General features: G+C 30.8%; 1 protein-coding gene across 1 annotated transcript; it reads right to left on the reverse strand.

Annotated features, from left to right (window-relative positions):
* Positions 1-9: 9 nt before the first annotated feature.
* LOC142333967 (uncharacterized) lies at positions 10-6,607 on the reverse strand. Its single transcript, XM_075381621.1, has 4 exons — positions 6,574-6,607; positions 5,083-5,201; positions 3,047-3,466; positions 10-126 (listed from the first exon to the last, which is right to left on the reverse strand). Exons 2-4 carry the CDS (start codon positions 5,183-5,185, stop codon positions 68-70), a joined length of 582 nt encoding a protein of 193 aa, XP_075237736.1. The 5' UTR covers positions 5,186-5,201; positions 6,574-6,607; the 3' UTR covers positions 10-67.
* Positions 6,608-14,162: the final 7,555 nt, after the last annotated feature.

The raw sequence follows: 14,162 nt of genomic DNA on the forward strand, positions 1-14,162 counted from the left end.
ACTACAATGTATCATTATAAAATGTAATATATTTATTTATAGGTTTCAATAATAAAATAAACTTTATTTATTTGTCTGTTATTACATCATCATCGTCTGTTTTTCCATTTCCGTCATCTGCATCCTCTGATTGAAAAAAAAAAAATTAATACAAAAAAAATCCAATATTAATAATTAATTAATATATTTGAAAACACTCCTACAAATGAAAATAATAAAATGAAAAAATAATAATAAAGACTGAATTTATGGTGTGTAAATATTGATGTTGTTACAAGTATTTGTTAAGCGTTTCATTTTTTAGATGATCTTCCATTATTACTTTTTTTTTGTTTAATTTTACTTCCGTTTTGATTTTTTATTAACAATATTTTAACCTTCAATGAAAAAGTACAGAGATCAATGTTAGTCGCTTCAATTAAAATTATGTAAAATAATCATTAATCCTTTGTGTCTATTATTAAAAAGGATTTGTGTGTGTATGTGATGGGAGGGGGTGTATGCGCGCACGCGTCCTCCTTAGCTGAGAACATGCTTACATAATCAAACATACCGCCCGTCAAAAATCATATGATTTTTTTTTTCTTAAATGTTTCTTAAACAATAAGTAAGAAGAAGCAACACCAACAAATAAGAGCAAAAGGAAAGAACATGATTGTCAATTTTGGACACGTAATAATATATATTTATTATTACCGTAAGTATATATATATTTTTTTCTTTTTGTATAATTTTTTAATCTAGCTGGGGAAGTATTTCCCAACTACATTCAGATCCTGTATATGATTTTAATACCTTCTCTTAAAAAGCAATTATTACGAGTAACAATTACTAGTAATTAACTTTTATTCAAATTTTAAACCTCAATTTATTTCCACAAATATTGGACTGGTTTCCATCATTCAAATTTTATTGTCATTAGAATTTAATTTTTTAATTAAGATTCGTTACATTTTAATTTTTAGCCTTTTTTCAAATTTGTAGAAAAATGACATTTATTGTTAATGTGTATTTTTTCATATCATTATCAAAGCCAGATGTATAAGTCATAAGACCATGGAATTTGGATTACCGGATCTTCATTGTTAATTATTAAATTTTATACTTAAATATTATTGTTATAGTATATCTTGGTCTACCGAAATTATACAACATCAAATAAAATTCTGATATAGACACCACATGACTTCCTTGTACGACTATTAAATTACATATGCACATTTTTTCCTGCACTTCATTTAAACTTATTTCATTTGAAAGTGAGATAAAGAACATTTTGTAATCATATTGGTGAGAAATTTTTTCAACAAATGGTGATTGCACATTCGCAAGGTGAGGTTTTAATCCTTACCCAATTGTTAATGTCTGGTAATTTTTTTCTAAGAAAGGGAAATTTTTGTTTTGTGACACGATGTTGGTAGCACTACTCAACCGGTATAGATACGGTATATGAGTTGATTCTCCTTGAGCTTTAAACGGCACTCTTTTGTGCCGTTTCCGGTCGTATTACGAACAGAATATTGTTTTCATTCTTGAACAATATTTTACTACGAAATTGTACGCGAGTGTAAAGGAATCATTTCAAATTAAATTTTTTGGTGTTTCTCCGCCAGAAAAAATGTCAATTTCTAGGCTAACAAACCGATTTCGAGAGACAGGTAGTGTTTGCGACAGAAAACGTAGCGGTCGACCGATTCGCTTGACAGATGACGTTTTAGAGAATGTGAAAACAAGATCGCTCAATTCTACACGGAAAAGTTTACGAAAACTTTCCACGCAAGTCGGTTTGTCATATTGGAGTGTTGAGAAAGCCGCTAAAAATTGAAATTGTATCCGTATCGCTTACGATTAGTCCAAGCGCTTCAGCCTCCAGATTTAAAGAAGCGATTACAATATTGCCATCGGTTTAGATCTCTCGTAAACGATAACGGAATCGAATTTTTAAACACAGTGTTCTTTAGCGATGAAGTTTGGATCCATCTCGACGGTTATGTGAACAGTCAAAACTGTCGAATTTGGGCGGTTGAAAATCCTAACGCTTTACAAGGCAAATCTTTGCATCCTGAAAAATTGGTGTGTGGTGTGCGATATCTCGTCATCGTATAGTCGGACCCGTATTCTTCGAACAGGCAGTAAACGGTGAAGTATACAGGAATATTGTGCGCCAATTTGTGTCCCTCCTGGAACCTCAAGAACGGTATTGCTGGTTTCAGCAGGATGACGCTACATGCCGCACGCCTCGAGAAACCGTGGATTTTCTGCAAGAGTTCTTTGATGATCGAATAATAAGAAAGGACTTATGGCCTCCAAGGACCTCACATCTCCTGACTACTTTTTGTGGGGCTATATTAAGTCCGAGGCCTTCAAAAACAATCCTCACACTATTGATAAACTTAGTCAATATTACAGACTTAATCACGAATATTTCCGATGCGACTCTTAAAAAGGTTTCTGCTAATATGCTGAAAAGAGTCCGTGCGTGGATAACCGCAAGAGGTGGGCACTTTGAGCATATTCTTTAACAATTATGTAAGTAATAGTTTTTTATTAAATCTCTTTTGTAAGTAACAAATACATTTTTTTAATCCACCTAAATTTCCCTTTCTTAAATTACATTTAAAATTGGGTAACAGGATTAAAAAATCACTCTGTACAAACATAAGGATAGGTTAACATAATTAATTTTCTAAATCTCGTAGTTTTTACGATTTCTACTTATGGGCATTAGATAAAGATCTAACACCTCATTTTTGTGTTGTAAAATTCATCCTCTTTTTGAGGAAGACCAAATCGCTGAAATATTATACTTTATATGAGAATATATTTAGGAATAAAAAATATTTATTTATCATAACTACATACTATAGGATTTTATTTTGCATATTTTTTTAATTTCACATTTTATTCAAGAAGTCATACTTGTGCTTCTGTTACGTAGATTTCGTGATTGTAATTCAACATAAAATCAACATTTGTTCTTCAATGTCTTTCAGCTATCTAGTTTCAATTTTATAAAGTTACAGATTTGTCATTCAGAATTACTTACCACTAGGTGGCCAGTTTGTCGCACACAGTGAATAGATAATATTTCCCCTTGAATTATTACCACATTTTATGATATCTGGTAAACTGTTGTATATCGTTTTTCTTTCATTTTGAGGTTGTCTTCCGCATTGATTTGTCCATTCTTGGAAGTTATTAAGTATTGTACTTACATACAATGAACGTACATCTCCACAAAGCTCATCTTTTTCTGGAACATTCGTACAACCGTACGGGGGATTCCAAGTTACTTTTCCAATACAATAATTAGTAAATTGTTTCGCGTTATTCATAATCGCTAGTACACAATTATAACATTTCTTCACCGAATATTGTAACTTAGGTTTTGATGATTGGGTAATTATTTCGTTTATGTTTTTCTTCAAAAGACTTATATCTCTCTGATAGATTGCTCTAGTCAAATCTGAAAAAAATTCGTAAACATATGTTAAAAAAAATAAAACTTCTAAATTGTAAGTTTTAAACGCAGTGATATCCAAAACATTTACAATAAAATTGTAAACTCCACGTTAATAGTCTTGCAGATATCATTTCTTCCGCTCAAAAAACAAAAATTTCTGTAATATAAATAAAACTGTTTTTAACAAAACGATACTGATATCAAAAAAGGTAAAATATACTACATTTCTACTATCAAAATCTGTTATTAATTTAGAATTTTGTTTAAAAAAAATACATGTTAAATATATGTAATAAACAATAGATACTGTTTATGTAATAAACCAGTAATTACGTACGCGAGCGAGACTTATTTAGATTAAATCAGAAAAATAGCACTGAACCTTTGCATAAAGTTGAACGCAGAATTCTTAGAACCTGCATAAACAAAGAATATAAACACGATAATCAGTACAGATTATCGCCTAATAAATTTCTGTATGAAGACTTGAAATCCTTAATCGATACTATGAAAAAGAAGCGAATTTCTTTCTGCGCACACTTGTTAAGATTACCGCACGATAGGATTACTAAGAGAATTTTGGTCTTTAAAAAATCCGCCGTTATGGATCAAAGAAATTAAAGAAGACGTGCAAGAATTAAATTTGACTTACGAAGATTTACTTAATAAATCCGAAAAATTAAAATTTGTTATTAAAGATCCGAATACCGACTTTAAAGTAAGAACTTTTGATTAAACAAAGACGGTTTATTCAGAAGAGGATCGAAAAGGAAGATCATTAAGAATTACGAAATATTGGGAGAAAGTAAAAGCTAAGAACTTAAAGGCCAAAAGATCGGCAAAAATGACTTGAATTATTCTGAATAAAGTGGTCCTTTGCGGCCTTAAAAGTAAAAAAAAAGCCATTTTTTTTAAATGAATTGTATATGCTACTCTTGGCTGGAATACTGGCATTCAGAAATTTTATATAAACATATATATTTACATATATATATATATATATATATATATTGTGGTGCGCACCATTTCATCAGATGTATGAAAACCATTTAAAAAGATTTAAAATTAAAAAAAGAATGATAGTACTCCTTAGTCTGGTTATAAAAATCTGACTAAGAAGGAGAATAACAGCGTTTTTTTAATTACATTTTCTTAACAACGTTAATACACTGATGAAGAGGTGCCCATCACGAAAGTTATTATTTTAAGAATTTAAAAAAGCAAACAGTAAGTGGTATTATAATTTTATTTATTATAAATGTATTATTCTCGAATATATATATATATATATATATATACACAAAATAATCGTTAGCAGTAATAAAGATATTTCAAATATGTATATCGATATTTATACTATCGATATTTAAATAAATTCCAAGAAATATTTGTAAAAGCAAGTCAGTCGTACGATGTGATATATTGTGATAAAATAGCTAATCGATTGTTTAAACTTTAAATGGATGGTGTCTTTGAATTTAATTTAAATGACTCTTTATTTATGTCTAAGGACTTCATGGATGTTATCATTTATTAAGATCTAATTTTTATACATTGGTATTACGATTAATTAATGAACGATTATTTTTTTTTAATTTTAATTATCGATTTATACTTACTAGCAATCGGTTCAACGGTGGTGTCCTGTGGCTGAGAACAATATATTAAACTTATCATCATTAATATTATTATATGTAATAAAATAAATACTTTTAAATCCATTGCGACGTAATATAATCTGAAAAAAAGAAGAATTATAATGTAAACTTTGTACGTAATCATTTAACACAAGAATTAAAAAAAACATAACTTTATTTTAATTGTTAAGATTACAGATAGAAATAAATATTTTTTATTTTGTGATATGAATTATTATTAAAATACAGAGTGTCCCATATAAAACGCAACCCATCAATCACTCATCCATGAAATTTCAAAAGTCAAGCTTACACCCCTACTCGTTCCTGAAATGAACTCGTCCAACATCTGAACATCGCGGCGACGCAGTAGAACACTACCAATAGTAACAACAATGCGATCATAACGTTTAATGTATCGCTAGAGACAAGATGGTGTTTTCGCTAGATGAACGTGTTTTCATTATCGAGTCGTACTTCAGTACGAAATTCCAAGAATTTCGTACTTGCAGTGCAAGATTTATTTCGCCATAAGTACCCAGATAAACCAGCTCTTAACAAAACATCAGTATTAAGGTTGGTCACAAAATTTAGAGAGACCGGTTATGTTAATAACAAGGAACACAAAAGATGTGCGTCAGTGTTGAATACAGATACAGTTGCTGAAATCAAAGACCGATTACTCGCCTCGCCAAATAAATCGATCAGACGTTTGTCTGTCTACGGGGTTACCTCAAAGAAAAAGCCTACAGAAACAAACCACGAACACTTGAACGATTGAAAGTCAATATTGAACAAGCTATATTAAATATCCAGCCACAAACTTTGAAAAAAGTTGCAAGAAACGCTGTCAAAAGAATTAAAGCTTGTATTCATGAAGATGGCGGCCACTTCCAACATTTACTCTAAATGTAAGGTAATGGATGGTAATAATAAAAATTACATTTACATATGCGTTTTTATTATTTCAATACCTACCAATATAAGGTTTGGTTGCGTTTTATATGGGATACCCTGTATTTAGAAATCGTTTAATCGAAATTAAACTTGGTAAGAGAATGTCGCTGTAAATTTTTATAGCATTCTAAATTTTATTATTTCGAAAAATCACGAAACTGTTTTCAACTTTAATGCTAATAAAAAGAGAACGAAAAACGATTTTCAGGTGTTACATATGTTTTATACAGAAAATATTTTTTGAAATGAATGGACAAGTGCCAAATTAAGTATGGTGATTAGTATAGCAAAAAAATAAACGTTGATTTATTATAATTGAACGACATATTGAATCCAATTTCATTACTTTTATTGTTATTATTACCATATATTTTAAAGAAAAAATAAATTAAATATTGCATTATTACATAAAAAACCATGAATGAATAATATACATTTATAAAAAACCTAAAAGTAGACATTAAAATTCAATAATATTAATAATAAATGAATAAAATAAAAAACGTAAAGACTTACAGTAATCAAAATTAAACTTGTTACTAAAACGGCGAATATAAGAATGCAAAAAAAAAAGGTTAATGAATTGCCTTTATATATACGAGAATAGAAAAAAATCATATGAATTTAAATATTTCGTAATAATAAATTTAATAAATCCTAAAAGTCGATTGTTACACAAGCTGTATAAACAGAAGCGTCATAAACAATCTGATTCGATTTCATAAAATTTAAATAAATCTTTCTTTCATACAATTTTTTTTGTCCTATACGTCCATAGGAGTAATATATTAAATTGTTATATATATTTATTTTATGTTCCTTCTCTAACTTCACAGAATCAATAATTTACGACCATTTACGGGTGGGTAGTAACAAGTTTTCCGTCCCAAAGTAACGTAAGTTTTTTAAATTGTCATATCTAGAAGGGGAGGGTCTCTTCCTTAATTTTAAAATTTTAAAGATGGTATTCAATAAAATAAAAAAAAAAATCACTTCAGCACTCCAGAAGGCGGAGGTAAATTTCACCGGTGCTATGTAGGGGGTTAAAAAATATTTCCACCTAAAAGTTAAGAAAAACTTCAAATTTACTCAATACGAAAATGGTTGTATGGGAAAAAGTTTCATACGAGGTGTATGAAAAAAGTAATGAGACTGACTTTATGCTTACCAAAGTTTTTTATTTTTTTCAAACAACAATATTATCCCCTTCAAAGTAGTTCCCTTGGGCAGCTATACACCGGCGGAGTCGTTATTCCCACTCCTGTTAGCAGCGCTGAAAGGCTTCAACTTGTAGGGCTTTTAACCGGTCGGTCACAGCCTTTTGAATGTTCTCCAGAGTCTCAAAACGACGTCCTTTTAAGACACGTTTCTATTTTGGGAAAAGGAGAAAGTCAGACTTTCTCCTTTTATGGGGGGGGGGGGGTTGAGAAACTCTAGAAATGCGTTTTTAGGTCAAGAATTCCCTGATAAAAATGGCTGTGTTGTATGGGACATTGTCATGATAAATCTTCCACTTGTCTGCAGTGTCTGGTCTCACACGAATCGCTCTTTTCCTGAGCCTTTCAAGGACACCTTTGTAAAACACTTGGATGACAGTTTGTCCTGGAGGAACCAATTCTTTATGCACGATACCCCTACTGTCAAAAAAGCAAATCGGCATGGTTTTGATCTTTAATTTGCTTATTCGAAATTTTTTCGGTCGAGATGACGGAATGTGTCACTCTTCGCTTTGTTTCAGGATCGCACTCAAATATTCAGGAATCATCACCTGTGATCACACGATTGAAGAATTCTTGGTCATTGTCAATCCTTTCAAGAAGATCAACGCACACATTTCTTCGATTGTCCTGTTAGGTTTTTCGGCGCCGATTTCGCACAAACCTTTCGCATGTCCAAATCGTCTGTCAAAATTTGATGTACGGTGAAAACGTTTAACCATTTACTCATCATCCTTATTGTTAAACGACGGTCTGATCTCACAAGAACCCTCACACGCTCAACGTTTTCGTCAGATTTTGAAGTTGAAGGTCTCCCTGAGCGAGGTTGATCTTCAACGTGTTCTCGGTCTTCCAAAAATGATTTGTGCCAGCGGAAAACTTGTGCTCTTGATAAGTTATGTTCCCCATAGGCCTGTTTTAACTTTTCAAAGGTCACACTCGCGGATTCCGCAAGTTTAACACAAAAGTTGATCGCACAACGTACCTCTAAATTCCGATGCTCCATTTTCGTAACACACAACGAAAATAAAACTTCACTGATTGCGCTGTCAAAAATAATGTATTGGCTGAACGGAGTTGAAACTCGTACTGAGCATGTGGAAGGGATGAACAAACCGGTAGACATAGCGTTGCCAGATCGCTCGCAGTGTTATCAATGTCATTTAGTTTTCTCACATACCTCGTATGTGTAGCATATGATACGACCAATCTTCTTACAATTCCACTAATATTTTGGTCATACCTTGCCATAAGAGTTGGTCATATCAAAAATTGTTTCAGACAAAGGTTTTAGGTATTTGTTGTTACACACACACACATAATATATATATATATTAACGGGTTGGAATGTGAAATTTTTAAAAGGTATTGAAAACGTTAAAGTACAAAATTTAGTATTACAACAACGCTAACCAAAATGATACTATTTTTTTTTTACGGATAATTTTAATTGTGGCCTGATACATATAACAGGCGTAGGCTAATACCTTATTTTGAGATTATTTGTTAAATTAAATCTTTTTTTATTATCTCACTGTTAAGTAGTTATTTATCAGTCATGAAACTAAACATTATTATTTCTATTTGTTATATTAATTATTTATTTAAATGTATTCAAAATTTTATTATTGTTTATGATTTCTATTACGAACATTAATTTTCAAGATGTACTCTCTTTATCCTCATGTATGATGTTTACACAATAAGTAGACAAGTCTGATTAAATTTATCGAAAGAAAAATAAATTAGTAAAATTGACAAGGAATAAATATTGTTCGATTCTTTATGTCACAATATTTACACAATACCCAAAACCTCAGGTATACTGATAAATAAATCAATAAATTTTATTTATATATAAAGAACCTTACGGCACAATAATACAGCTATAAATAAAGAAAGAAGTTTTTATAAATTGCACTTATACAACAAAAGAAAATAGAAAAATCCAAACATTAAATAAAAGATAGTTTAAAAAACGATGGAGAAGTGTGTAAAAAGCTGATAATATTAACAAGAAATCCTGAAAAAGTTGGCAATGAATTTTGGGAAAAACTAAAGAGGAAAGCTCTGTTGAATCAAAAATTTTATAACATTCATATAAAATAGTAGCGGACCCGACAGATGTTGTCCTGACGCGACATTATTCTGTAATAAATGCACACACATAAATTTAGCAGTAAGTTAAAATTAGCAGGAATGTCTTCTAAATTTCATTAAAATGACTATTAGTATGATATTATCAATTTGTGATTGTTGTATTATTGTAATGGGGTTATTGATTAATTATGTGTAGTCAAAAATCGAAACGTCGTAAAATTAATAATTAGTATAATTAATAAATTTTCATCCACATTACTACTAATTTTCACTTAACATCATTCTAAAAAGGTACCTCCAACATATTTTTTTTTTATTTAATAATTTTGATGTTAGTAATTTTGATAGAATTACTGCGTAGTGCAGGTGAGGAAGCGATTGATAGATTATACAAACTGGTGTGTAATATTTATGAAAAAGGGGAATTTCCGTCAGACTTCAAAAAAAGTGTTATAATAATGATACCAAACAAAGCAGGGGCAGATAAATGTGAAGAATACAGAACAATTAGTTTAACTAGTCATGCATCAAAAATCTTAACTAGAATTCTATACAGAAGAATTGAGATGAGAGTGGAAGAAGTGTTAAGAGAAGACCAATTTGGTTTCAGGAAAAGTATAGGGACAAGGGAAGCAATTTTAGGCCTCAGATTAATAGTAGAAGGAAGATTAAAGAAAAACAAACCAACATACTTGGCGTTTATAGACCTAGAAAAGGCATTTGAAAACGTAGACTGGAATAAAATGTTCAGCATTTAAAAAAAATTAGGGTTCAAATACAGAGATAGAAGAACAATTGCTAACATGTACAGGAACCAAACAGCAACAGTAACAATTGAAGAACATAAGAAAGAAGTCGTAATAAGAAAGGGAGTCCAACAAGGATGTTCCCTATCTCCGTTACTTTTTAATCTTTACATGGATCTAGCAGTTAATGATGTTAAAGAACAATTTAGATTCGGAGTAACAGTACAAGGTGAAAAGATAAAGATGCTACGATTTGCTGATGATATAGTAATTCTAGCCGAGAGTAAAAAGGATTTAGAAGAAACAATGAACGGCATAGATGAAGTCCTACGCAAGAACTATCGCATGAAAATAAACAAGAACAAAACAAAAGTAATGAAATGTAGTAGAAATAACAAAGATGGACCACTGAATGTGAAAATAGGAGGAGAAAAGATTATGGAGGTAGAAGAATTTTGTTATTTGGGAGGTAGAATTACTAAAGATGGACGAAGCAGGAGCGATATAAAATACCGAATAGCACAAGCGAAACGAGCCTTCAGTAAGAAATATAATTTGTTTACATCAAAAATTAATTTAAATGTCAGGAAAAGATTTTTGAAAGTGTATGTTTGGAGTGTCGCTTTATATGGAAGTGAAACTTGGACGATCGGAGTATCTGAGAAGAAAAGATTAGAAGCTTTTGAAATGCGGTGCTATAGGAGAATGTTAAAAATCAGATGGGTGGATAAAGTGACAAATGAAGAGGTATTGCGGCAAATAGATGAAGAAAGAAGCATTTGGAAAAATATAGTTAAAAGAAGAGACAGACTTATAGGCCACATACTAAGGCATCCTGGAATAGTCGCTTTAATATTGGAAGGACAGGTAGAAGGGAAAAATTGTGTAGGCAGGCCATGTTTGGAATATGTAAAACAAATTGTTAGGGATGTAGGATGTAGAGGGTATACTGTAATATAACCATGTAACAGCTTAATTAATCAATTTAAAAAAAATTGAAAGCACTGTAAAAAAGCAACGTAGTTAAAATTTTAGTAGAAATTTTTATCATTTTTCTCATTCTTTATTTTAACATCTATTTTACCAAATTTTAGATAATTGTACATTAAAAATGATTTTAGAAAACTTTTCATAAAATTAATCAGCTAAAACATTACAAATTCAATTTTTTAAATATATTATAAGTAACTTATATTTGAATTTTATAAATGTTAAAATTTATTTTAAAAACTTAAATATTTATTTTCAAAGAGCCGTTCAATACTTCAGAAGTTGCATAGAATCAAATGAGAACTGACAATTTAAATTTGTAGGTTAAGTTGATTGTTATTCAATGCACGTGTATACATCATTAAAAGTCATGTGAAATACTCACTTCAATACTGCACCCTACAAATTTGTACAATGTACATTTTTTTAATTAACCTTTAAAATGTTATTTCAATAAATAATAATATAATATTCTCCATAAGCGTGCAATTCTAGCAGACTAAATGACAACAATTGAAAGTTCCATAAAACCCTAAAAAACTGAACATTAGCAATTTAACAAAATTTAATCTTTCACTTTTTATAAAAGTCAAAATGTAAATAAATCCAAATGGCAAAACAACAGCACTGCCTATCGGATTTAATTCATACCACTCTCTAATCACAGTATTCGGTTGAAAATAATTTTTTAACAAAAAGTGTTGTGGCTGCAAAATCATTACAATTAATACTGAACATTAAGAAACTTACAAAACATTACGGAACCTTATAAAATTTCACCTTTAACTTTATAAAATTCAGAATGTAAATAAATCCAATTGTCAAAACAGCACTACCTATCGGATTTAATTCAAACTATTCTCTAAATACGAATTTTAATCTAAGAACGACACTAAGCTATGATGCAAATAACTGATATGCGAAAAAGCAACAAAATAAAAAAATTCCTAGAATCCGATCGCAGCACCAACTACCGGGTTTGACCGATAAACCAAAAATTAAAAAAAAACTTCAATCGCAGCTCTGCCTACCAGACCCACACGCTGCCTACTGGACCCAATTGTGAACCTTAACCATCCCAAGATCAACAACACATAAATAAATTAAAAAAGCATTTTCACTTCAATACTGTACCTTACAAATTTGCACAATGTATATTTTCTAATTACACTTTAAAACGTTATTTCAATAAATAATAATATAATATAATATTTCTCAATACGTGCACAATTCTAAACGCGATCGCAGTGTTGCCTACTTGTTACTTAATCAGTTGTGATTTTGTTTACATTGGCAATAGCCATACGGGCTCTTTGTGATTGGTCGTTATTTGACAACGACCATCTTGCATTGATCTGATTGGTTTTCCTTTGTTTACATTTCCATCTGACTTATTAGCCTCATTTATTAAAAAACTGTTTTCTCGTGATTTTTTGTAACACAATAATAACACAAAATTACGAAATATTTTTCTCAATTTGATTGCAGCACCAATTGCTGGGACAAACTAAAATTAAAATAGAATATTATTGAATATTCAATACTGCGATGGTAGCGCAGTCTGCCGGATCCAATGTAAAACATTCCAAAATCAACAACTACTTATAAATAAAAAATTAATTAAAAAAACATTTTCCAGTGTACCAAATTGTGAATCTAAATCATTCTCGAATCCCCTTGAACACACACAAAAAATTTCATCAAAATCGGTCCAGCCGTTTAGGAAGAGTTCAGTGACATACACACGCACACAAGAAATATATATATAAAAATTAAACAATAAAATGCTGTATGAATAGATCAAAAAAGCTCAAAAGTAAATTTCAACAGCTGAGAGAAAGAAAAAATAAAACATAGGCAGGCGTTAACAAAATATTAACCATAATCTTTCAATTAGCCAGTTTCAGTAATTTCTTCATAGATGTAATTAAAAGAAAAAATCACATGTGAACACCACATGACTTCCTTGTACGCCTACTAAATTACACACATTTTAAAAAAAATTAAAATTACATGTAAATTTATTTCATAAATAGCTTCTGATAGTTTTTTATATATATTTTTTTTATATATAATTAAGTCGAAATCGAACCTGAATGCCTTCCCAAAATAAAATCCAAATATTTCATTAATTAAAACTTAATACGGCTATAATTCTGGAATCAATGAAATTAATTAGTGTATTCTATTACTACAAACAATTGCCAGATAAATAAACAATGGATAATTTACACTTCATATTTACATTGAATTAATTAAATATTTAATCATAGTACTTATATAACTTAGTTAATTACAAAATAGATGTTAAACATACTGTCTAGATAGAACAACTATTGTTTTTAATACACATTTTAAGGAATAAAGTCATAAGTTAATTGCTCAATATTTAAAGTCAGCTGGTTCAATATTGGAAAAAATTTAAACTTAAATTTACATTTACCAAGAGTATAAACAAAATAGACAAAAAAGCGAGAACAGTGATCACAATGCACTGGAGCTAAATTTCGTTCAGTTGCCCATCTCCCGTCTGCGGATGACCCTTTGGAGCTTCACGATGCAGGCATGGCAGCTTGAATGGCACACCATGACTAAGAGAACATTGTTGTATAGGTTTATACAGGATTTGGGGGGATGGTATGGTATGCCTCAAGTTCATTTTTAAGCAACCATGTTGGTTTAAGGCAATATCTGTTTCGGCTGATGAGTAGTGTGTCTGCGGGGAGTTCCAGTCGAATGAGCATATGATGTTCGACTGCCCCGCTCTTGGGGGAGCCAGAGACCGAGCCACCTCGAAATTTAGTGGTCAGGGGTAAACTTGGCCACTCACAAACGGTGAGTCAGTGTGGCGACAGCCGCATTGTCGGACCGTGTGCGAGTTCCTTGATGCAGGATACTCAAGCTAAAGGCTCATGCGGCGAGTCGGTGTATCGATCTCTCAAACACGAAATATATTCTAAGTCCTGACAGAGACAATTATAAGGGGGATCACTTTTTATAATTTTTCTCACTTCCTGGAAGCATGTAGTTTACTGACTTTCCTTTGTGCAAG

Source organism: Lycorma delicatula, chromosome 13 (assembly GCF_047948215.1).
Source record: "Lycorma delicatula isolate Av1 chromosome 13, ASM4794821v1, whole genome shotgun sequence".
NCBI lineage: Eukaryota > Metazoa > Arthropoda > Insecta > Hemiptera > Fulgoridae > Lycorma > Lycorma delicatula.